Source organism: Glycine soja, chromosome 16 (genome assembly GCF_004193775.1).
Source record: "Glycine soja cultivar W05 chromosome 16, ASM419377v2, whole genome shotgun sequence".
Classification (NCBI taxonomy): domain Eukaryota; kingdom Viridiplantae; phylum Streptophyta; class Magnoliopsida; order Fabales; family Fabaceae; genus Glycine; species Glycine soja.
In genome coordinates this window covers 5652438-5676733 of record NC_041017.1, presented here as the reverse complement: position 1 = coordinate 5676733, position 24296 = coordinate 5652438, and the positions used below count along the sequence as shown (strand labels likewise).

Genomic DNA, 24296 nt, shown 5'->3' with positions numbered 1-24296 from the left:
GAGTGGACTTTTTCGACCATACACATTCAGGTGAAATTTATGTTGGTTAATCTTTTAGTTATTTGTATTTTATTTTACTTGTCCATGGGAATTGATATGGTAACATTATTCAAATGAAGAGGTCGTTTGTAGTTCTTAGCATATTTCATTCATGTTATAAATTACAATCATTCCACTTTAAATTATTTTTGTTTTATTTTTTATTCATGTATGGGTAAGCAGATTTCAATGAGTGGATTATATCATTCAAAATTGTTCACCACATGGCCTTCATGTTGCAACTATGTATACTCCACCTACTTGGTTGTTATATGGAATTCATGCTATGATGATGCATTGATATACTAGTATCATTTAATAGACCAAATATATCTTTTTCATATGACATCCATGTCGCAACTATGCACAGAGTGACATGTCATTTAATGAATTATTTAAATATTCAGTCATATGTCATTTACTTTGTTGGTATATTGATTTATCTTTCATTATTTTTTTTGGTATTCATGTGAATCGATATGATAATATTATTCAAATGAAGAGATCATTTATAGTTTTTACCATATGTCATTTAAGGTGTATATTATGTTTGTCCCACTTAAATGATTTTTGTTTTATATTTTTTTATCAGTGTAGGTAAGTCTAATTTCAGCAAGTGAATTATATGGTACAAATTTATTTGGCACATGACATTCATACCAAAATTATGTGTATTGTTATATGGAATTCATGCTACCACTATATATAGTAGTACCATTGAATATACACCCTTGGCTAGTACAATTAAATAATACTGATGGTTCTTCCTGGGGGGGTCCCCTGGTCATGCTAGATCATGAGGCATTTTTAGAGATCACAGTGGTGGCATAGTGGGTTGCTTCTCTTCCTATATAGGAATCAAATCAGCTTTGTCTGCTGAAGTTCTTGCTGCCCTTTTAGCTCTTGAAATTGCCAAAGAAAAAGGCTGGACAAACATTTGGTTGGAGTGACTCAACTCTGGTTATCTAGGCTTTTAAGAGTCCTAGTTTGGTGCCTGCCTAGGCTTTGGGATTTTTTTTTTTTTTTGTAAAGACATAGTTTGTCTTTTCACACATTTATTGGGAGAGCAATTATTGTGCTGACTAGTTAGCCAATTTTAGAGCCTTGTCTCAGCTGACTTCACCTGGTGGGATTCAGTCCCATTTTTTGTTAGGGATGAATTCCTTAGAAATAGAATCAATCTACCCCATTATGGGTTTCTATAAATTTTGTATGGGTTTTGGTCTAATCCTCCCATTTTGTTTATCTTTTCTCTTTCTTATTAATGATATTTGACTGGTGGTGCTGAGGTGGGATTTTGAGGGATGCTAACCTAGTTATGATTCCTTCTCTTGCCTCATTCTTCCCTGTCAATTTATATAAAAAAAAAATCTAAATTATTTATTTATTTTTCTTTGATTTTCATGTAAAAAAAAACCTAATTATGTATTTTTGTCCCTGAAGTTACACAATATCATAATTTTTTTTTCCTGATAATGAGTTTTTTCACGAACTTTATCCCTCAATATAAACTGCCACAATTAAGACAATTTTGTAGTGGATTTTACTTTAAACCACCACAATTAATTAAAACAATTTGTGGTATTTTGAAGATTAGCAGGAAAAATTTGGAATAAATAAATAAATGAGTGAGCGAAAGCACCATTTTTTTTAATAACCTGAGTATAGAGAAAAGCCAATTAGATGACGAAGATTGAGACAATGAGTTGGAAATTAAGTCCACTCAAGATGACGACTTTAGTGCATAAATCTCTTTGCTTGTTTCTCATTGTGGTGATCTCTTAGTGCATAACCAGTATATGTGAGAAATATCACAAGTTATTATTTGGTCATTATTTTATCATTTTCTTACAAATATTGTGAACTTAATATTTTGTATATTACTATGCACTTTGAAATATTAAGTGGATCACATATATGTTAAACAACACTTTTGGAGTCAACTCTATATTATAGTTATAACTTGGATCACCTTAATCATGAGGAGGATTTTCCAAGGATGAATGTGTGATTCTTGTGAGTAGGAAATGTTTTACTTAATATGTTGATTTATGGCTTGATAGTCAGTTTGCATGGTTGTAAAGCATTAATAGATGAAAAAGCATCATAATTTGTTTATCGTTGATTCCTTCGTAGAATTTGCAGACTTTCCACTCTAATTTATTAAAAATTTAACCTCATTAATCGATACCAGAAAATGGAAATTGAATCAAATCCCATGATTGTAAATATAACAGCGGAAACTTATAGCTCAATTCATGACAGTTTCATAATAAGATTTCAATTTATTCAGCAAAGTTGTAGGCCTAGTTCTAAGCTTTGCATAATTATAATTAATGGTCTAACCCAAGATTTTAAAAATCGGATGGGACCGACTAGTTCAATCAGTTCTCTTGGAAATTGGTCTAGTGATCGATTCGTTTGCTCCTAAAAATTAGACTATTTTAGAATCAGTGTGAACCAATCAATAACCGTTCCAAAATCTATCAAGAACCAATAAGAGACTTGATTTGAATCAGTATTTAAAAAATAATAATAAACACTTACTGTATTTAATAAGAACTACAAATAGGTATAAATTGTTTTTGTCAATTACTAGGGGATGTCTCTTTATATATTTTAAATAAAAATAAAATAAAAGGAAGAAGAAAGGTTTAGAAGTAAAAAAAAAAGTAAGGAAAGGAAGTAATTAACTAAAAAGTAGTGGGGCAATTGTTAAAAAAAGAATAAACCGACGAACGATAAAACTGTTGTAAATTATTATTATTTTTCTTATAAAACATATAATCTACTCATTTATATTAATTTACAAATTTTTATATCTTAATTTTCATAATTTTATATTATATTAATATGTCATTTTTTGTTTTATTCTAGATGTAAATTTGTTATTATTGAATATTGTTGTATATTTTATTAAAAAAATAAATATAAGTATTATGATATATTTTATTTGAACTTTTATTTGTACTTTGAATGTTAAAAGTTAAAATCCTATAAAATGTGATTTTATTTTAGTTTTTAGAGCTATAAATTATGATATTATGTTTTATTAAATATTATTTTATGCATTATTATTATTTTATTATATCGATTTGATCACTATTGAACCAATAAACCTTAAGCCATTGCTCTTAACCGATGTAATGACTGATCCAATTTTAAGAAAATTGATTTGACCTATAAGTTGAGTTGAAAAATAAACTGATTTGAAAGGTTAGAGAAAGTACCAAATTGAGTTCATAACAGAGCATCTTCCATTATACATTCCTTTCTATGGATATTCGGTTACAATCTCATTGAATATACTTTATACTAATTTGTTTTGTTGCAACTTAGGAAGCACAAACACTTTTGATGAATGTCGTGTCCACATGTGTGACACCGACACTCTTCAAACACACGACAGACAGTGTTAAGCATGTTTTTGTTATATCCGATGACGTCACTGGTTATTTTTCTTCGTCATTGTGTCATCAACGTTTGCAGCCTTGTTTTTCTTTTCTAGTTCGCTAACTTCCTCTTATTTGGTGTGTTTCAAGTACACCCTTTGTAAGTCTTGATTTTATATATATATATATATATATATATATATATATCGTGTCCCATGTCCTACACCATGTGTCTCCGTATCCGTGTCCGTGCTTCTTACAACCCATGTCCTACACCATGTGTCCATGTGTCTCTGTATCCGTGTCCGTGCTTCTTACAACATACTATAATACAATCGCGTGCCACATAACATTTTCTTTTATGTTACAAAAGTAAATAAAAAATATGACCGATACTCCCTGCATTCGTATTTAATCCTCAATCACTATAATAGCAAGCAAAAGATAGACATTAAATACTTAACACTACTAATAGAATTAACAACATAAAGTATATGGGGGCATGGCCATGTTAATCCCATGAAGTGCTTTGCTTTTTCAGACTCTTGACAAATAATTATGAGAATATTTTGAGAGAACATTACTTTCTGAAGATTCGACCATGTCTCAAGCCATTCATTTACACTGAAGTCAGCAGCAAAGAAAGTTGTGAAGTATTTCTCATGAAAGATGCCCCTTTGAAGCGGGCCAAATGCTTATGATTCTAGAAGAGATGTTACCAATAGGTGACAATGACTATCTTCGTAGTTGTCTCTGCAAAAGCAAATATCAGTTGCATGAAAACCATTTCCTAAGATGAAGATAATGCATGTGATCTACCAATTTTTTTCCCACAATCAATTTATACTTTAGTCATATTGATTTGTATCAATGATGTAGGAAATGAATAGGACTATAAAAGGGGATCTATAGTTTCACAGAAATTTCCTCATCATCTGAAGCATTAAAAAAATGACTTAAATATACTTTTAATCCTTCAAATTTGAGAGGTCTGTCTTTTTTAGTCCTTCAAATTAAAATTTGCATTTTTTAATCCCTCAAATTTGCAAAAAGTTGTTTTAGTCCCTCTTGCAGTCAACAACTGCCACAATTTATGCATTCAAACTGCCAAAAATTTGTCAGGAGAAATTAAAAAATGCATTTAAGGAATTTGAGGGACTCAAATGCAAATTTTAATTTGGAAGACTAAAAAATACTGACTCCTAAATTTGAAGGACTTAAACATAATTAAGCTAACAAAAATTATACAGTGAATGCAAAAAATATTTCCATGGAAATCAAACATACTCTTGGAGCATTGTTGATAACTTGGGGGCGCCTATCAGAAACTCTCTCTGGGTCTGGTATCAGCTCTGGACTATCATGCTTATAAAATGCCTGTAAAGCTCTTCCAATAAATGGACGAACAATATTCACTTCCATTGCAGATAAATTTTTAATCTGCAATATACAAAGAAGTATGAGATGCATTTGTCAGCAGAGAAATAAAAAGACATGTGATGAGACTAATGGCCTTGTTCTCCAGCCAGCTTTTGTCTCCCATACCAAAACACTAGAAGCTACAGAAAGGCTGAACAAAGGTGAATGCATTCAATTCTCAAAGCAGTTATTAAAAATGCAGTGTGAGAGACGAACATCCCAATCTTCTCCACTTCCAATTTGAAATTAATTTTATGATTATGGAGACAATTATGAGCCTAGAATGCAGTATTTGACATCATCTATATCATGTAGTGGCTTTCTATGGGCGGGGGAGAAATTGTCTTGTTTCCTGGCTTGCATTCAGTTTACAAAGGTACTAATATGAAAGAGACATGCAGCACAAAACAAACTTAAGATTCAAATTTATAATCTATCCAGGGTTCAGAAGATTTTGGTTGTTGTGATCTGCTACTGCTAATGAAGAATTTGTTATGTTCACATCTTTCTTCAAAATTTTGTTTTCTTAAATTTAGTGACATGGAAAATTTCTTGAACATTGGTAGCAGAAGCACAAATGAGATGAGAAAATGGTTATATACCTACCTTTCAACAAGGACCACAAACAAGTTTAAATTTATGAGATGAAGAATTCATATATGATTGTTTGTTAGATAAATCCTAGTAGTAAACAGAAAAGAAACAGATACACAGGAGGAACTGACTACACCACATGGTATGATGGTTGTCTAAAATTGTTTCAGTAGATCTTAATTAACCTTACTAAAAGCATGCATTTAGAATCAGAGATGAATCCAGACTACTACAAATAAATACCCCCCACCACAAAAAAAAAAAGTAGAAATACTACCTTAACAGCAATTGTACGACCATTAAATGCTTCCAAATCAGTTTCAACTTTATGAAACCGAACATTTCTGATGTCCTCAATTAGAGACCTCACCATATATACATCAGGAATGTTGTCACGTGCACTAAAGATTAAAAAAAAAGGAAGTTAACGTAGTAAAATGACAGTATCTAACAGAATAAGATATTAGTGCCTCTAAACTTACTGATCAAAAAGAAGTCTTGAGATTTCCACATAATGAAATGGCAATTGATCTGACATCTCTTGAGAGTCTCGCTCTGCCTCCAAAACTTGACTCAACTTCTCTAACCACACAAATGTATTGGAGTAATATTAGGTCTTTATTTCCTGCTACTTTTACGGTTTTACCTTAACACAGCCATAATATTCCCATGAATCTTAAACCAGCAAATGATCAAAAGGCAGCACTACTCTCATATCTTACCTTGACATTATAAACCAGCTGACAACTTGTCATGAGCAAAATCAAGCAATATAAAATACAAACAGTTGATTAACAGGACCCAAAATAGCATATAACAATGGGGGCTAAAAAACTGGCATGAAGTTGTTGAAACAAAAATATAAGAAAGAAAGGAAGCTCACCAACAGACATCCATTGGGGAGGGCAAATGGAGCACTTGCCTCTCTTCTTGAGAGCAGTGGCCAACCACAGTGGTACTTGGGTAACAATCTGGGGCGTAAATGGGCCAAAATCTCCCTACCATTGTTAATAAATAAGAAAAGGTTATGTACTTATGTTATCAGCAAAAAGAACCAGGGTCGGGGTGTTCAAATTATTGCTTACAGAAATGAAATTGAGAGCACTCATTTTGAGATTGGGTACAATGTCCACGATCTCATCTTCAGCAATGAACTCAAGCTGAGTGAAAGGCAAAACAATAATATATTAATATAATTATTAAAAATGACAATTTGAGAAAGTTATGGAATACAAATAACATACCTCCTCAGCTGAAAACAATGAAAGGTCATGGTTTGATTGCCCGGCCATCTTGTCTCTTTCAATTTGAACTCAACCGAATGGCTACAATATACTGTTTTACTTCTACTGTATGGAGATAAAATCTGGAGGATAAAATATACCAGTTAACAAATGCAGCCCACTGCAAATTCAACAAGTTCAGTAGTATATCATTATCTATTGCAAAATTGAGTAGAAAAAAGAAACAAACGAACAAAAAAGCCATTGACAACAACTGAATATAGTACAAGAGAGGGAGAAGAGGCACCAAAACAAAGAAGCAAAGGTTATTCTTGAAAAACAAAAAGCCAAAGAAACAAAGCTAACTACTGGCATTTTAGTATTTTACCAACCCAACCTATATGTGTGTGTGTGTGATTATTTATTTTATTTATTTTTTATTAAAGCCCAATTTTTGTATTCTAAAAACAAAAAACATCATGATTTTAGTTCTCAGAAAATTTAGAATCCATTTAGTCCCATGTCCTCAAATTGGTCCTAGAAGAAATGTAGTGGAGCTCATATTTAGGGACTAATTAGATGACATTTTTGCATGAGTTAGGCACTAAAATGATGATACTTTGCATTATTGAGAGAGAAAAAATTGAAGACCAACATGTCGATAAACACTTGTATATTTTTTTCCAAACTTTAAAATCCATAGGCATACTACTTGTCCAACTAAAGTCAAGACACGAGATTGATAAGTGGAACGAGACATCATAAAATTAATTTCCAATGCATCTAAATTGTAACAAACAGCATAAAAACTTTGAAAATAAAACGTGATCAAATGAAATTACTATTAAACACTAAACAGCAAAGCAGAAAGCTAATTCTTGGATCATAAATTGTATCATCATAAGATTGCCATTATTGAGAAGCAAAGGCAATTACTTCATTGAATATTCATTCAATTTTGGCAGTGTGCCATCATACTGCTCTGGCACCATTACATAAACATAATAATATGATGGGCAAATTGGTATATTCTTGGGGGCTTGTGGCTTTGGAGAATATAAAAGTTTACTTAAGTCATTGCCCTTAATCCAATATCTCATATTCTCATTACCCAGCCTCAGATTCACTTTACTGTTTGCTTCCTCCATACAAATCGTGCATTAAAAATAATTTAACTTCTATTATTAATGTAATAAATCAAGATTTTTTGCAAAATTGAACAAAAAAATCCCTGTGAATGGGCCTATAAGGTGTCAATGGCACACTAATTGTCACAGCTCTTTTATGATCATGTGCAATCTTCACTGGCCAAGACTTCTGTCACTTTGTCTTCTTAAGACATGAGCCACACCTATATGCTCAAAGAATGACCCTCCAGTTAAGTTTCTTTTGTTCCTCTTTTCCTTATTAAAACCGAAAGTGAAATTTGCTGTGAAGTGAATGAATAATAAAGCAATTTACTGTACCAGAAAGGACGGATTTGTGAGAAACCACCCTTCACACCCACTGATCATGTTTATGCTAGGCAACATTCTGTACACATGAATAAAAACAAAAGAAAAAAGTATGATCTCATGCTCCTCCTGCACGAATTTCTGAGTTTAAGGTTCTAAAATCTATTGCAGGCCCCAAAATAGAAATATATTGCATAGGAAAACGTTCACTAAAATCAGACAGACAATTGTAGAAAATTCATTTTCATTAGATCATGTCAATCTCTCACACAAGGGAAAGATGAGAATGTGGAGCCACTGCTAGCGTCTTCATCTTATGACCAGGATGATTCGTCTGAGGTGGCTGTGCTTCTTAATTCGAGTGAGGGAGCGGTGAATCAGAAGAGAAGGCATAAATGCTGGGAAGGTTTTATGTTCATTGAGGCTATAGTAAAGGCTGATTTCTTTGTTGGTGTTGGCATGGGGTTCCTGTTCTCAATAATAGGTATTGCCCAAGGTGAGAAAGACACCACCATCTTGCCATCAATTTTTTCAGTGTTTGCAATTTTGTGGGGCAGCTTGGTGGAGGAGTTGTTTCAGAACATTTTGCCAGACATGTTACATTTATTTATGCTGGGTAAATTTAGGTATAGTCTTAAGATAAAATTAATTAACTAAGCAAAATCTATGAACAAGAAAAAAAAAAAAAAAAACTCTCTCAGAAAGCCATCACAAAAGCTTGATGTTTACACAAAACGCAATGATGATTTAAACATTTCTAGTTGTTCAGTAAATCAAATTTTGAAACAAAACAGAATGTAATTTGTAAATTGTAAACACTAGATTGAGATTTCAGAACGAGAGTGAGTGGCGGTTACCTGGTTCTTACTTCTTAGGGTTGTTTCAGCGCCTTCGTGTTTGTTTCAACCTTTGAGCTTGACACGAACGAGTAAACCTCCCGTTGATCTTGATCAGATGGGCCGCCGCGGCGTCGGAGTGCGCGGCGCAGACGGCGGGCTTGGGGTCGGTGGCGGCGTCGTAAAGATAGTGAAAATTATTAGCAAATGATATAACTGAGCAGAGTATACACCTTTATGTGCGGACAGTGGATCTGCGGAAACGCAGACTTGGGGCTGCAAGGTTGGGTGGTGGCGCGGTGGCACGGTGTCGCTCTATCAAGACCACACGGCTGCCGGCAAGTATGGAAGGAAAACTTTGTAACCCTAGAATAAAAGAACAGAAGAGGAGGAAAGGAAGCCACCTGTTATTGGCTTGACGAGGTGGTTTTAACTTTCAACTTACTAAAAATATTTTTATTAAAAGCACTAAAAAATAATGCAGTAACACACTTTTCCTGATTTTTAAATTATTTTTTATAAAACATATATTTTTATATTTTATAAAACATATATATAATAAAAACATATATATATTTTAAGTAAGAATTGGATCTATAAATTTAAAGATGTGTACATTTTGATCGATTTGATTCGCGGATTCGCAAGTTATTAAATCTTGAAAAATCACAATCAACAAAATTTATTTAATTTTCTTTTAAAATTATTATATAAGTTTCCTTAAATCTTAGGACGGAATTGAATGAGTACAAAGAGTTCAATTTTGTTTCTTTTTTGAAGTTATTATATAAGTTTTCTTAAAATCAATTTTTTTATCGTTACTTGTTAAATAATCCAATAAGAATAAGGTGACATTTTTATTGAAAATATTTTTTTTAACTTGATGAAATTAGATTCCTGCCTCCCAGTATAATTTTGTCAAAACACCCAACTAAAAAACATTTTCAAACATTTCCTAAAATAGATTCGCACCAGACCCCCCAAGTCATGCTATAATTAATAAGATCTTCAAATATAAGAATGTTATATATTTGTGGCCTTAAAATATAAGGATACTGTTGCATATTATTTAAAAAATATAAGATATTTTGATAATAAAGAAATTTTATTTCATCAATTTTTGTTATTATACAGTCAGTTATTTCTAGGCTCTAATTAAATCATAAAATCAATGTAATAAAAAAATATCTTAAAAAAATAATTATTTCAAATAACTTATTTTTATTCGTTCATAATTAGTAATTAATTTTAAATATAACTTATTATATAACTAATTTATTCATAATCAGTTATATATCCATATTTTAAAAATAATAACTAATTAATCGTTATAACAAGTTATAATTATAATACTCACTTATAATCTAATTATTTATTAATTATGATTATAGTTATGTAAATACTCAAACCACAACCACTCCTAATAGTAATCATGTCTCTTTTTAAAAACATAAACTTCACAGCTTATTTGCTTCAGATTATCAGATACTATGTATGAAATACAATAACACTATTAACACAGTTTGCATATATTGACGATTGATCTGGTTAGTTATAGATTGCATTGATAACTAGGAAATATTTTCCACATAACAAACTTTGGAGAACAAGATTGGTAGAATTGTGAATTGTGTGTGGTATCATCATCTTGCTAAGAATGATCTCTACATTCGATATGACAATCATTCATGCAAATCAACGTTGGAGTAGGTTTGCATTGATTATTGCAATCTGCCTGGCCTCAAATCACAATCATGCTGATTTTTGCTGAATCTTTAGTATCTCAATACAATGTAGCCAGCTGCTTCTCATATTCTTAATCAAGGCAGCTGCTACCTAAGAGGTGTATCCACTTTAAGACACACTAATCATCGGTGCCGAAGTATCGATCACCAAATTCCCCCAATCCAGGGATAACACGATACTCTTCATTTATTTCAATGTCAATCTCAGATGTGACAATCTTCAATGATGGAAACCTTTTGCACACGCAATGGATTCCCTCAGGAGCCTGAATTCAAAAGATCCACAAGATCCGTGTATGTAAACAGTGCAAAAAGATAGTCAAATAACAATGATAATATCAGGAAAAGAAAGAATCAGAATTAACTTACAGAAATGAGATTCAGGAATATAATGTGACTTTCTGGTACTCCTTTCTGAATGAGTAATTCAATGGCTTGGTTGGCAGAGTTACCTAAAATGGAAGTTATTGATGTTAATTTTTTTTATAAGCAGTGAACAGAGAATGAATCAAGATTAGTAAACCATCAGATGAGAAGGATTCTAAGAAATCAACAGTAGACTTCAAGGCTAGTACAATTGAGCCATCTCAAAATAGTAGTTAGGAAACAATTTAGTGGGTCAGTACTTTCAGCTTTCACTGGTTTATGCAGTATCTAGCAATACAATTGCATCCATGTTATATCAAATTCAATTATATTTTTATATCACCCATTACCACATCCTAGACTCCCTAGAAAATAGTAGTTCTATATTCACAGAAATCATTCATACCAGTAACACAATATGCTACGTAGCTATTTTGTACATATTAACATGGTTTCTTTCCCATGAATTCAAAGAATGCAAAAAAATAAAAATAAAAATACAAAAATGAGAGCACTAACTGCGTCCATAAAGGGTTTCAAGAAGAAAAAAATGCCTATTGAAATATGACAAGGTAAAGGTAGATAAAGTAAAATAAATTGGATGACATTTAAAATCTTCACCTGTGGCCAGGACAGGGTCAAGAAGCAAGACATGCCGTTCTGAAATATCCTTGGGGAGCTTCTCATATATAAGCTGCTCAGAGAAGCAAAGGGTTTATCATTGAACACCAACCACGTCAGTAGAGACTATACATCTAAGTCAACTTCATGGGTTTCAATAATTCATTTACCTGTTTTCCATTGTCTCCATCCCGGTGAATCAGAATTTTACCAATTTTAATGCCTTTGCAACATGCACGAAGTGCATTTTCCATGCTCTCACCACTATAATCCAAAAATAATGAAAAACAATAAGCCCAAGGGAAATAGCCTAGACAGAGTGTGGAAGTGAATAAATGCAGTTTTAGTACAGGGATTCAAAATGTTCACTGAACGGTAGACACTCCCATCATTAAGCTTATCAAACAAGGGAAGTGTTAGCTGCATCATTGCATTTCTATTAGTACCCTATCATTAACCTGCACCTTCCAAAATTAATACCGGGTTGAATGCTCACCTTCGAACAATTGAAACACCACACAATTTTTTGCAGAAATCAACTCCAGTATAAACAGATCCTGCAATATAAACCTCATTTCAGTTAATTAGCGCTGTCAACATAAACCTCATTTGTGAACTACTGTCGATCTGTCACTTCTGTACCAGATATGTTGCAGTTCACAAAGCATAAATCTTGTTGCCCAAATAATAGGAGTTATAAAGAACATAAAAATTGCAAGGACCGAGGACAAGGACAGATGATTACCTGTGGGAGTAACCACTTGCTTTTCGGTGAAAGGCAGATGACCTAGACCATGCTCAACAACCTGATAACGAAAATCATCTCTCATGTACTAAGCACTGAAAACTCGTGAAGGAAATAAATTCAGCAGAGTTATGGAGCATACAGTACCAGGCGTATAAGTCGATCTGAATAAAATACAAAATCATGCTTTGATATGTCTCGGTCACGAATCAACGTATGCATTCCCCTGATCTGAAATGTATAAGCATAGCCAACAAAGGACCAGGTATGATATTGAACTTTCTATTTTAAGGACTTTATCATGTTAAAAGAAACACATAATCAATGAAATGCCTCATATTGTTAAATAAAAGATATGAATAAAAGCAAATCTGGTCAAATAAAACATTGTCCTCATGACTTACATCAACTATCTCAAAACCAATTAGACATATGGTTCAACAACATTATCAAGTGTTGGTACTCACTACTCAGCATATCTTCACATCTCTTCTATCGAGGATCTCTCAAATGAGTTGGAAGCGCCTAAGTATATGAATGAGACCAAAAAAAAAATCACTAGCCCTTTCACCTTGACTAGTAATTATGGCTTCAGTCATCACTGCCATTCTGTTAGTCTCTCTTTGGCGAGTCTAACCACTGTTGGAGCCATATAAATCATTTACATTCATGGGAGGAACTCAGTCTGGTGGTTTTGACCAAACTGCTCAAAACCTAAGCCTGCCTCCTTTCATATTTGTTCAACCATCACCCCACCCACAGGCCCCAAGGACAAATTACCTCTGTCTTCTCTCCCACATTTTTGCTGGGATGAATCTGCATTTATTTCTCCATCAAACAACTAAGAAGATGGTCTCCCTCCACGAAAATGGGCTCCTTTCCAGACCTAGAAGTATCCAATAATTCCTCTAACTAGGTTCCTTTTCTTAATCCATTGGAATAGTTCAGGTCTAGTTACTTATCTAAATAGGAGACTGGATACTCCCTCTAGGTTTCCCCATTCTTGGTTGTCTCTGGTTCCAAGACTTGTGGCAGCAACCATTCTTGTTTCTTTCCAATGCCCAGACCACTTGATCTAGGCAGTACTCTGGTTGGAAATGTTTGATCACAACCTTCACAAAGGTCCACCATGTCGTATTCAGATTGTGCCATTTCCACCTAAGCCACCATCTGAAAATACAACCTCTTAGTGTCTTCACAGAATGCGATGGCTTCTCAACCAACCTCTACTGTTTTCAGAGCAGTTAAGTGCTACTCAATGCTGATCAACCACCCATACACCTCTACTCCTTTAAATTTCAAAATCATCTTGAAGATTCAATACCCACAACTACAAAACCTGAGCTCTGATATCAGTTGGAAGAAGTGAGTTGGATTATAGAAAGAAAAAATAATGTTCACTGGCAAAGAATGAATACAAGTGTTCTCTTAGGATTTTGACAGCCAGGGATCTCTCCCTCAAAATCCACTCTCATCTTTACTAAAATCCAATCCTGTAGTTTTCTCTCCCTATCTGTTAATATCTTATCTCTTTCAATCTGTTAGAATCCTAACTAACCATCACTAACTAACTCTATCTCACTCGTGAACAGAAGCTAGCCCATTGGACTTACCTAACGTTATACCAACTTGTAGCTTGTGAACAAAAATGAGAGCAGCAAGAATTACCAAAGTACAATACAACCTACAATCCTTTCTATCTAAAAGGATACTCCACCCCCTATACTGTAGCCTATGCGTTGGTATCAAAAGCCTTATATGTCACTGGATCTTCCCCAAATATTAAATAATTAAAAGTGGAAAATTAAAAATAAAATAAAATTGGCGAACTATGTTTAAAGATACCTGGAATGTAGACTGAATAACATAGACATTTGGATATATTTTGCATAGATCATGTTGGCCGAGCTTTGTACGGATATGTTGCACAATCAAATCAATGGCAACATGATTATCACCTCCACGAGGAATGATCACATCAGCATACTTTTTTGATGGTAGAACAAAATCATCAAATGCAGGCTTAACAAATTTTGCATACTACAAACCAACATTACAAGCAGTTAGGGACAAATATGCAATGTGATTGATCACGTGTCATTAGGAATTTAGGATAATGAAATTCTCTCTCTATGAGAGCATCAAACTTTCTCAAAAAAGAAAACAAAAATCATATGAAAGGAGCTATCATTATTAGTCTAGCTGCCATAACGCCATGCTTACTAATTAAATTGTTGGATTTACCTGTTCAAGAACAGAGTTTATATCCCTGCCCCTCTCCACTGTGTCACGCCTAATTCTACGAGCAAGTCTCACATCAGCATCTGTAAGCAATTAATAACCAAAGACGAAATTAAACAGAGAGGGCAGAGCTTCAACATTTACAAATTTATTCTAGGGAATGTGAACTTGGCAATGTAATATCCTATTCATAGGTATTGTTCATGCCCAAAAAAGTAGTAAAACCTTGTTTTACTTAATTTTTATTCCCATGTTGAGGGTTGGGAAAGTTATACTTCCATAGGCATAAGTAAAGTTAGTTTCTAACCCAATTATAACTTCCATTTCTATTCTTACTTTTTTTTATAATCATTTAAATTTTGAAAAATATTTCTAGGAATATTCAAATCTAACCAAACTTATTTTTTAGTTTACTTGGGAATAACATCATTCTTGGTCATAGTATTCTTGTGAATGTCATTCCTAGAAATGTAATATTATAACTTGAAACAAACGTCACCTAAGAATTTACTACAAAACCAACAGAATGGAAAGGCAATAAACATAGGGATCATATGGACAAACAGATTTCCTAAACCCTTATATCATATAACTGAGCATATACCAGATACATTGCAGTTCGCAAAGTATAATCATTCATGAGACAAAAAATACAGATCTAAACAATATATCAAAGGGAAGCAAGAAGCCTAATTGGTTAGAAAATTTAAACCACTATTTGTTCAAAAAGAATGCCTTTCCATTCATTTATTACAAAAAATAATACAATGCAGTCTAACTCTTCTATTTCTACATATTTTCTAGGAATCCATCTATTAATATAAGCCATCTAATTCAAAAATCATCATGCTTTGCTATAGTAATCAAACAATAAACCCCATGGCTTGACCATCTCTTCAGTCACACAACAATTATGTTGTATATCAGTTGTTTCTAGAAGTTTATTTCACCAAGCATTCACAGAAACACAAAACAAAACATTTCAATAGGAGACAAGAAATAAAGGCCCCAAATAATTAGCAACTATAGCTCAGCATTGTATTTATAAACAATTCGTAAAATTCCACATGACCAAGGTTTTAAAAAATGATCAACGACCGCAATTTCGGCTGGCAACATCAAGGTTTTACAACTTCCAACAACCACATCACTCCCACAATTGCGGCTGCATTTGTCCACAATTTCCCACAACATACAGGATTGCAACAAATTTGCAAACCACAATTTAAAACCTAAAATGTGACACATCATTGTTGAAGACTTGAAGGGTTAATTGAGATATCAAACCTGCGTCAACAAAGATCTTCATGTTCATCAGATCCCGCACGCGCTGATCATGGAACACAAGAATCCCCTCCAATATAATCACATCAGAGGCATTCACCTAAGCCAAAAGCACCACATTAACATCCTAGCAAGTAGTAACAAACCAATAACAATAAAACGACGTCGTTCAATTGAAAACCTGGCGAAAACTATCGGAAGAGCGTTGGTGCTTCTTGAAGTCATAAATGGGAACATGCACTCCCTGGCCACTGATGAGCTTCCTCGTGCACTCTAACAACTGCTCCGTGTCAAAAGCATCTACAAAGAAACGAAACTGTAATCATCCTAAACTCAACCACACACACACACACACACACAGAGTGAGTTCAATTGAAAATTACCAGGGTGGTCGAAATTGTACTCGTGAACACGTTCCAACTCTTCAGGATTCAACCCGCGATAAAACGAGTCCTATAATTATAAAATATAAATTCAAACAAAAAGTACTATAAATTAATTAATTAATTTAAATTGAAAGAAGAAGAAAAAAAAAAGATACCTGATTTACGAGGACAACGCGGTGATCGTGGAGTTGCTGAATGATCATATCGCAGACGGTGGTTTTGCCCGAGGCAGTACCTCCAGAAACTCCTACATACACGTGTGAATCGCATTTCCGTTTTAATTTTGGAATTGGAACATTGAAGGAAAGAAAAGTGTGAAGAAAAAAAAAAAAGAGCAGTGACCTATGACGAAGGGTTGATTGGGAAGGGAATCGAGGGTTAGGGTTGAATCGGGAGTGGAGGACGCGGCGGTGGCGGAGGACGGGACCCGGCCGTCGAGTCTCAGGCCGGAGAAGTGGGGCCCAGATGCAGCCTCCATCACGTAGTCGATCGACGTCGTTTCTTCCGGCATCGTCGCTCTCTGGGTAATGTCGTTTTTCTGTTTTGGTCACTGTCGTTTCGTTTGAGTGCTGCAGACTCTGCTTTTTTGTGTGTAACAACCAAGAAATGGGAGACTGGTAGTAGTAGATGGAAGAAATTTGGAATGCGTCGAATATGCCTTGTGTTATGACTCCTTTGTTTCTTTTCCCACGCCACTAATGACAAAGGAAACAAACTTTTTTTTTTTCTGACTAAAAAATTTAGGTGGACAGAATCTCAAATTTTTTTAGCACACTCAATAAATATTTATAGAAAGATCTCAAAATTCTTTAGCAGCAAGAGTATAAGACTCAATGAATACTTAACATTTATAGGTGTCAATAAGGTTTTTATGTCAATCCTAGAAATCAAATTCAAGTTTTTGTATGATTTCTTACCAATTGAATCAAGTTGGGTTGATTTTTTTTTTCTAGTGATAATGATAAGGTTAAATTAGTTTTTTATTTTAATTTATTTTTCAGATTTAATTTGATCCTTTATTTTTTAAAAAAAAAAAATTAATTTAATTTTTTAATTTTTAAATCAATTTAATTTAGTATTAAGAAAATGAATTTTGTGACTATTTAAAAATGTCACTAATTGGTTTGAAATCATCATACAATATATATTTTGTAATATTAATTCAATTTAGATGATAAGATCAAATTAAAAAAAATGATAAACTATATCAAACTTAAATAATAAAGCAGAAGAAGAAAATTTAATTTAACCAGATGATAATCATAAATGACTGGATAGCCAGCGTGGGTTTATATTTATATTTATTCTCATGTGGCTTTTTTAAGCAATGGGAATCTTTTATGAATAGTTTGATAATAGTAGTATGTATTATTATTATTATTGATTATTGATGTATTATTCATGTGGACAAAGGAACTATTAGAAGGATGGCTGATTGAGAAAGGGAGGAATCGTGTCATTTTTTACCAACTGCAACATTCAAACTGATTATATTGATCAAAAGGTTCTTTAATCATAATCATCCTCATGTTAAATTAGTTTTTTTAGTTCTCTATTTTTTTTTAAAAATTAATTTAACTTTTCAATTTTTTTTCAAATTTAATTTAATTATCTAATTTTTAAATCAAGTTAATTTAATCTTTCAAATTAAATTATAAGAAATTATATTTTATAATGGTTCAAAATCATTACTAAGTAATTTTAAAATATTACAAAATTTACATTTTTAAAAAAAAATGTATCCGCTTTAAAAATTAGAGGATTAAATTTTAAAAAAACAAAAAATTAAATTAAATTGATTTTAAAAATTAAATAATCAAATTAAATTTAAAAGAAATAAAAGATCAGATTAAACTTAGATAGCAAATTAAAAGATAAAAAACTAATTTAACGTAAATAGGGAGGATTTATGATTAAAGAACCTTTTAAGGAATATAATCAGTTTGAAGGTTGCAATTGGTCAAAAATGACACGAGTGGTCCCTTTTTCAATCAGCCATCCTTCAATACTTCCTTTGTCCACGTGAATAATGCATTAATAATCAATAATAATAAAAAATACATACAGAAAGAAGAGAGCATGTGTGATTTATTTTTGTAGGTGTATGTATTATGTGTATATGTTATTGGTTTTTATGTGTTCATAATTAATAATTTTTAAGTTTATTTATTGTAAAAATTAAAACTTATTTTAAATTTTTTGAAATAGTGTAATATTATAAATTATTATAGTTATTTATTACCATAAAATATTATTTTAATCATGTAGGAGATATTAATTATAATTAAGTGTCATTGAATGCTTCTCATTAGCGCAAAGTGAGTTTTCTATTATTATTATTATTGATTGTTTGTTTACTTACTTCACTTGAAGTTGTTTGCTTCCGATTGAAATATCAACTTTAAATAAATGATTGATTTGATTTTGTTACTTGAAATATTGAGAGTTATCGAATCAAAATTTTAACTTTAATGGTTGTTTATTTTATCTTTTTCTTCCTTTCAATATTTTTAGTCGTCACATCAAAAACATTTTAAGCGGTTTAAAATCAAGAGAAAATTAATAAGATAAGTGGTAATGTAATATTAACTTTAAAATATTTTTTTTAAAAAAAATATTTTTGATAATTATTAATTCTATAATTATTTAGTATATTACATTTAATAAATGTATTAGAATATTCAGTTTTAATAATTATTTTTTTACAATTATTTAGTATATTAATAATTTGTGCACATATATATTATTAATACTAAAATAATATATAAGATAACATTAAATCATATCAATGGTTGGTGTGAAATTAAAGTTTTAACATGATGGTTTAAAAATGTTAAAGTGAATATTAAATAATTGAATAAAATTAACTATTGTTGTCAAGTTAAAGTTTCGATTCAATTGCTCTAAACACTCCAAGTGAAAATTATGTAGAATTTTCGATTATTTACTTTACTTGAAATTGTTAGAATCGTCGGGTCAAACATCAACTTCAATATAGTTTTTGATGGATTTTGCTACATGAAACATTGAGAATTGTGGAATCAAAAGTTGAATTTTACAATAGTTGTTTATTTGATTTTGTCTTTCTTTCAACATTTTGAGCGTCATATAAAAACATGATTGTCACATCATTGTCATTGACACTAATAATGCAAAAAATGAAAAAGAAAAACCACAATGTTTATCTTTTAATGATAACAAGAAATACTAAATGGTGAGTTAAAGTGGTAAAAAAATAACTTCACTCAACTTACATATGTGACATGAATTTTCTATATCATCAACATTAATAAATATGACACATACTTAACTGTTGAACTAATTTATTGCAACATTTATACATTTTGTGAACTAACTTGATCATTTAAAAAATATAATTACTAAATAAACAACCGATATATACTTTAAGAACTAAATAGTAAATAAGCTATTTACCTTAAACTTTAACCAATAATAAAAAAACAAATTAAAAGATGTGTTAAAGAGAATATTTCTTTCAATTTATGATACCCCTATCATAAAAGGGACAATCAGACAGGTAAATTATTCAATTAATAATCATGGTGATTGGTAGGGTACCAATATGATTAATTAATTTTAAAGTTAACAAGAACATATTCAAGTTCACGTTGTCTGATTTGCAAAAGAGTAGTGCAGATCTGGGAATCGTGTTAAATATTATTGTAAATGTTATTTTCGTCTTCCTTGAAATAAGATAACGATGAATTATTATTATAAACCTGAAAGTGGTTTGCGTACGTGTGTGGTTTGTTATTGAAATCTTTCATCGGTAACGAACATGGAATACGAAATAGTATAATTACATACACGAATAGAATGTTTCTACTTCTACTAATAGGAAAAGGCCAAGTTGCTTCCATTCTGTTCTTTCATTCGCTTTGCTCGTGTTAAGTTTATAAGTAATTTCATAATTCTGTGTTACTTAATATTGACGTAATGTTTTTTTTGAAAACGAAAAAAAATGTTGAAGAGCTTTAGTCTTTGAGTATGTTTGGATACAAATTATAAGTATTTTTTAAAAATTTTCTACTGGAAATATAAAACTTTTTTTAAGTAGAGAAACCCTCCAAAACACTTCTAACTTTATATCTACACAGACTCTTTTAGCCATTACTTTACAAAGTACAGAGCTTAAGTCAGGACTTAAATTGGGACATATTTTGTTTAGAGTTGTGTGAATGCCAAGATTGGTTACCTCGTGCATGATAGGAATGGTTGAGAGAATGGAATGTTGTCAAAACTTTTAGACCAAATGCTTAATTAGATAGTGCTTATTCCATCCGAATTTTTTTTCACTTGACCGGTTATCATTCCTGGATTGGATTAGCAGTAGGGAAACAAGCTTATGGTCAAAGTCCCATTGTGTCCCACCCAATAGTTATAACAATGGGGTCTTTTGTTCTAGCCTCATAGGTGATTTCCTTCTTTTCAACTAAATGATTCTATTATTGTCATTTTGTCACCATAACTTTATTATACATGTCGAATTAAAAAATGAGCATTTGTTTTACGGATTCTTTTTCCATTTTGGAAAATGTTATTCTCAGAAATATAACATGAAAAAATTATTTCTGGTGTATTTTAAAAAATGTTTGTTATATTTTAATATTCTTGGAAATATTTTTTAAAATTTAAAATAATTTAAATAAAAAATAGAAATTACATGTATATTAGACAATAAATTTTTTATATTCTCATAGAAATATCACTTATTCATTCCTATTCATGGGAATAGAAATGAAGAAAAACATGTTGAATAAAAAAATTCTAATATCCACAATCATCAATAATACATGTGAATACTTTTTAACAACTAGTAATAAATATGAGAATATTACATTCCTATATGAATACACTTTTAATCCATGAAATAAGCACACTCTTAGTTATCAAATAGGAAGATGTAATTGGAAGGTTGAATTGAATTGACTCTCATAAGTAAATCAATTGGAGCAAATTTGAGTTAGTTGGAATAGTTTTATGTGAAATTGCTGAACAACCGGTGAGAATTGAAGGAAAAACACATAAGTTCGTTGTATTTTTTCTTCTTGAGATAGTGTGATGAAACAAATTTTGTGATTAGAATCAAAGGTTGCCCCTTAGTAGAAGATGCTTTGGATGGATCACTTCATTGACATAATTCATTTTTGAGAAAAGCCTTATTTTAGTTTCTTTCATTGTAAGTGATTTTTTTAGAAGATGCTTGGGATGGTTCATAGATTTTTTATTTTTAGAAAAGTCTTGTAAGTGATTTCTGAAATTTTAAGTGTTGGCCATTATAAAATTTATGAACTAAAAAAATCCTCTTATATATCATTTCTATCCCTTCACAACAAGTATGTTGAGTATAGACACTCTTTTTTGAAGAGAGAGAGAAATAATATATAAGAGGAATTTTATTCTTTATCATGTGAAAATTTATATCTCTCACACTTTACTTGAATTCAAAATTTTTTGTTCTATTTCTCTCATATAAACCAAATATTTCCTTAAGTAAATTAGTTCAAAAAATAAAATAAGATATAACATGCTCTTTCTAAGATTTTACTTCCTGCACCTTTTTGCTTCATGCACCCTCAAAAAACTTCAATGGACAAAAGTACCCTTTATCAAACACTCTTAATTTGGAATGACTTTTCTGAAGGAGTATCTTATTTTAGAATAACTATTTCAAAATGTGATTTTTTGTATTCCGAAATAGATTTTTGGATTACTTATCCTATTCTGGAATATGAAAATCATATTCCAAAATAGCTATTATGAAATAAGATAAGTAATTTGAAAACCTATTCTACAATATGAAAAATCATATTCTGAAGTAACTATTCTGGAATAAGATACTCTTTTAGATATCCATTTTGAAATAGAGCGAGAGAGTGTTGGGCAACCTTCCTATAAACCTCCCCTTCATTCTTCACTAACTTTTTTTTTTCTTCCCCTCTCACGATAACACCACACATAGAAAACCTCTGCTTGAGATGTTGCAACTCCCTATGCCATTCTCTTCTTTCCATTCCTGTATTCTTCTTTTCTCTCTCTCTAAACAACACCTAGAGAGAAAATCTTGCCAAAAATGAATCTTGGCAATTGCTTTTTTTCCCTCTCTTCTCATTCAATCACTCCTCCTTCTTAGCCTCAACATTGACTACAACCACAACCCTATTTCTCTTAAAGGTAAAGAATCATCCATGCTGACACCATTGTTGTCCGCCATGGTTGCACGTGGTATTTGAATGGGAGAAGATTGTTTGAGATTGTTAATTGGAGTTGGAGTTGTAGTGCATTGGTGTTGACGACTATGGTTGTGCAGGGGGAAGGGGGTGTTGACTAAAACTGAATTTGTCCTTTCATGATTATTGTGAGTGCAAGAAGCAAAAAAGGGGTGTAGGAAATAATCCCCTAGGTTATAGCCCATAAAGTTTCATTTTAAAAAACAATGGGCTCAACTGGAGCGGATTGAACAAAAATGCTCTCTTCTCTAGTTTTTTTTTTTACTCTATGCACCTCTATTCTTTATTTTTTTTTAATATTATCAAAATGCTCTCTTCTCTCCGGCTTTCACACACCCACTTTTCCACATATCTTACAAAAGCTAGTTTTCGCAATAGTCAGTTCTAATACATTACAAAATCTCTATAATGTATTTTTTTATACGCTACAAAAACTAGTTTTTGTAATATAGAATTTTATATTACAAAAACTAATTTCCTTCATGTAAAAGTATTATAAAAATTAGTTTTTGTAATATATAAAAAATAGAATGTTACAGAAAATAATCTTGTTATATTAAGTTTTATGTTACAGAAATTATTTTTTATAATATTAGAACATAACTTCTTTGCAAAAATTAGTTTGTATAAAAGGATATTTATATAAAAAGAATACAATAAATAGACAGGCAGTGCAGAAAGCAAATCATGACTGTAAATAGCATCTCGTAGTCATAGCCTATAAAGACCCATTATTAAGATAAACTGTTTGCTATATGCAACTTGAGTGCAAGAGATGACAGAAAAAGGACAAATGATATTGGAGAAGGCTTGTTTTATCAATTTGAAGCATAAAACACTCGCAATTGTAGAAGAAAAAAAATGGTGCTTGATAAACATTAAATTAACCTACGGCCTAAAAAAAATACTACTGTTAAACATTTTTTTCTCCTACGGTCACTGACTTTCTATTGCCTGAAATGTAGCATACTAAGGGTTTGTTTGATTTAAGGGGGTGAATCTAGAACTGGAATTGATTTGGGCTAAATTGGGACGAATGCTATAGATTGAGTTGTTTGGTAGGGGTTAATTTAAGTGAAAGTTTTGAAAATAACGTGGGTCTCGTTACCTTAAACTTTAACCTCAAAATAAGATGAAATGCAGTAAAAATGTTGGCAGAAGTATAATAAAAACTGATTTGCTAATATTGATCCTGGAGATTCTTGTGCACCTTGCTTTATTTATTTTTGGTTTAATTACTCATTTAGTCTTTATAGTTTCTAAACTTATTCATTTTAGTCCCTATAGTTAATAAGCGGCTTTTTTAGTCCTTGTAGTTTACCATTTAATTTCCGATAGATCCCTACCGTTAAAATTATTTAACACCGTTAAATTATTGTTGCCGACCATCCTTGGAGCTCCTTCTCTTCCGAGAGGCCCCTGCCTTGCAACGGATACTGCACTTTCACCCCACCCTCACTGTTGGCGCCGACTGCAAAATCGGCATCGCCGTTGACCTCTCCGACACATGCAAAGGAGAGAAATGGAGAGGAAGGTTTTGACAGTACAGTGTACGGCGGAGTTTTCCATTTGAGACATAACACTCAACGATGATGAATCTAAACCCGTAGTTGTTGCCGTCAACTATGAATATGAACCCGAGGTTGTTGTTGTCGTTGGAATCAAATAAGGACTCGAGGTTTATACGTGGTTGAAGAGTG

At 31.9% G+C, this 24296-nt stretch overlaps 2 protein-coding genes across 3 annotated transcripts; both read right to left on the bottom strand.

The window, feature by feature from the left end:
* Positions 1 to 3808: 3808 nt before the first annotated feature.
* On the bottom strand, positions 3809 to 9380 carry LOC114390738 (DNA replication complex GINS protein PSF2). Of its 2 annotated transcripts, none has more exons than XM_028351608.1 (8): positions 8979 to 9380; positions 6689 to 6848; positions 6530 to 6604; positions 6328 to 6442; positions 5927 to 6026; positions 5722 to 5845; positions 4719 to 4871; positions 3809 to 4184 (listed from the first exon to the last, which is right to left on the bottom strand). In XM_028351608.1, the coding sequence occupies exons 2-8, from the start codon at positions 6734 to 6736 to the stop codon at positions 4167 to 4169; spliced, it is 633 nt and encodes a 210-aa protein (XP_028207409.1). In that variant the 5' UTR covers positions 6737 to 6848; positions 8979 to 9380; the 3' UTR covers positions 3809 to 4166. The 2 variants fall into 2 exon arrangements, with proteins under 2 accessions (XP_028207409.1, XP_028207408.1); XM_028351607.1 differs by having other exon boundaries at positions 6689 to 6810.
* A 1072-nt stretch (positions 9381 to 10452) lies between these two features.
* Positions 10453 to 16856, bottom strand: LOC114390830 (uridine kinase-like protein 1, chloroplastic). The gene is made up of 14 exons (XM_028351725.1): positions 16688 to 16856; positions 16501 to 16592; positions 16343 to 16412; positions 16141 to 16259; positions 15963 to 16059; positions 14679 to 14758; positions 14280 to 14474; positions 12582 to 12665; positions 12435 to 12495; positions 12186 to 12246; positions 11860 to 11953; positions 11690 to 11762; positions 11072 to 11154; positions 10453 to 10968 (listed from the first exon to the last, which is right to left on the bottom strand). Exons 1-14 carry the CDS (start codon positions 16854 to 16856, stop codon positions 10822 to 10824), a joined length of 1425 nt encoding a protein of 474 aa, XP_028207526.1. The 3' UTR covers positions 10453 to 10821.
* Between the last annotated feature and the right edge of the window lie 7440 nt (positions 16857 to 24296).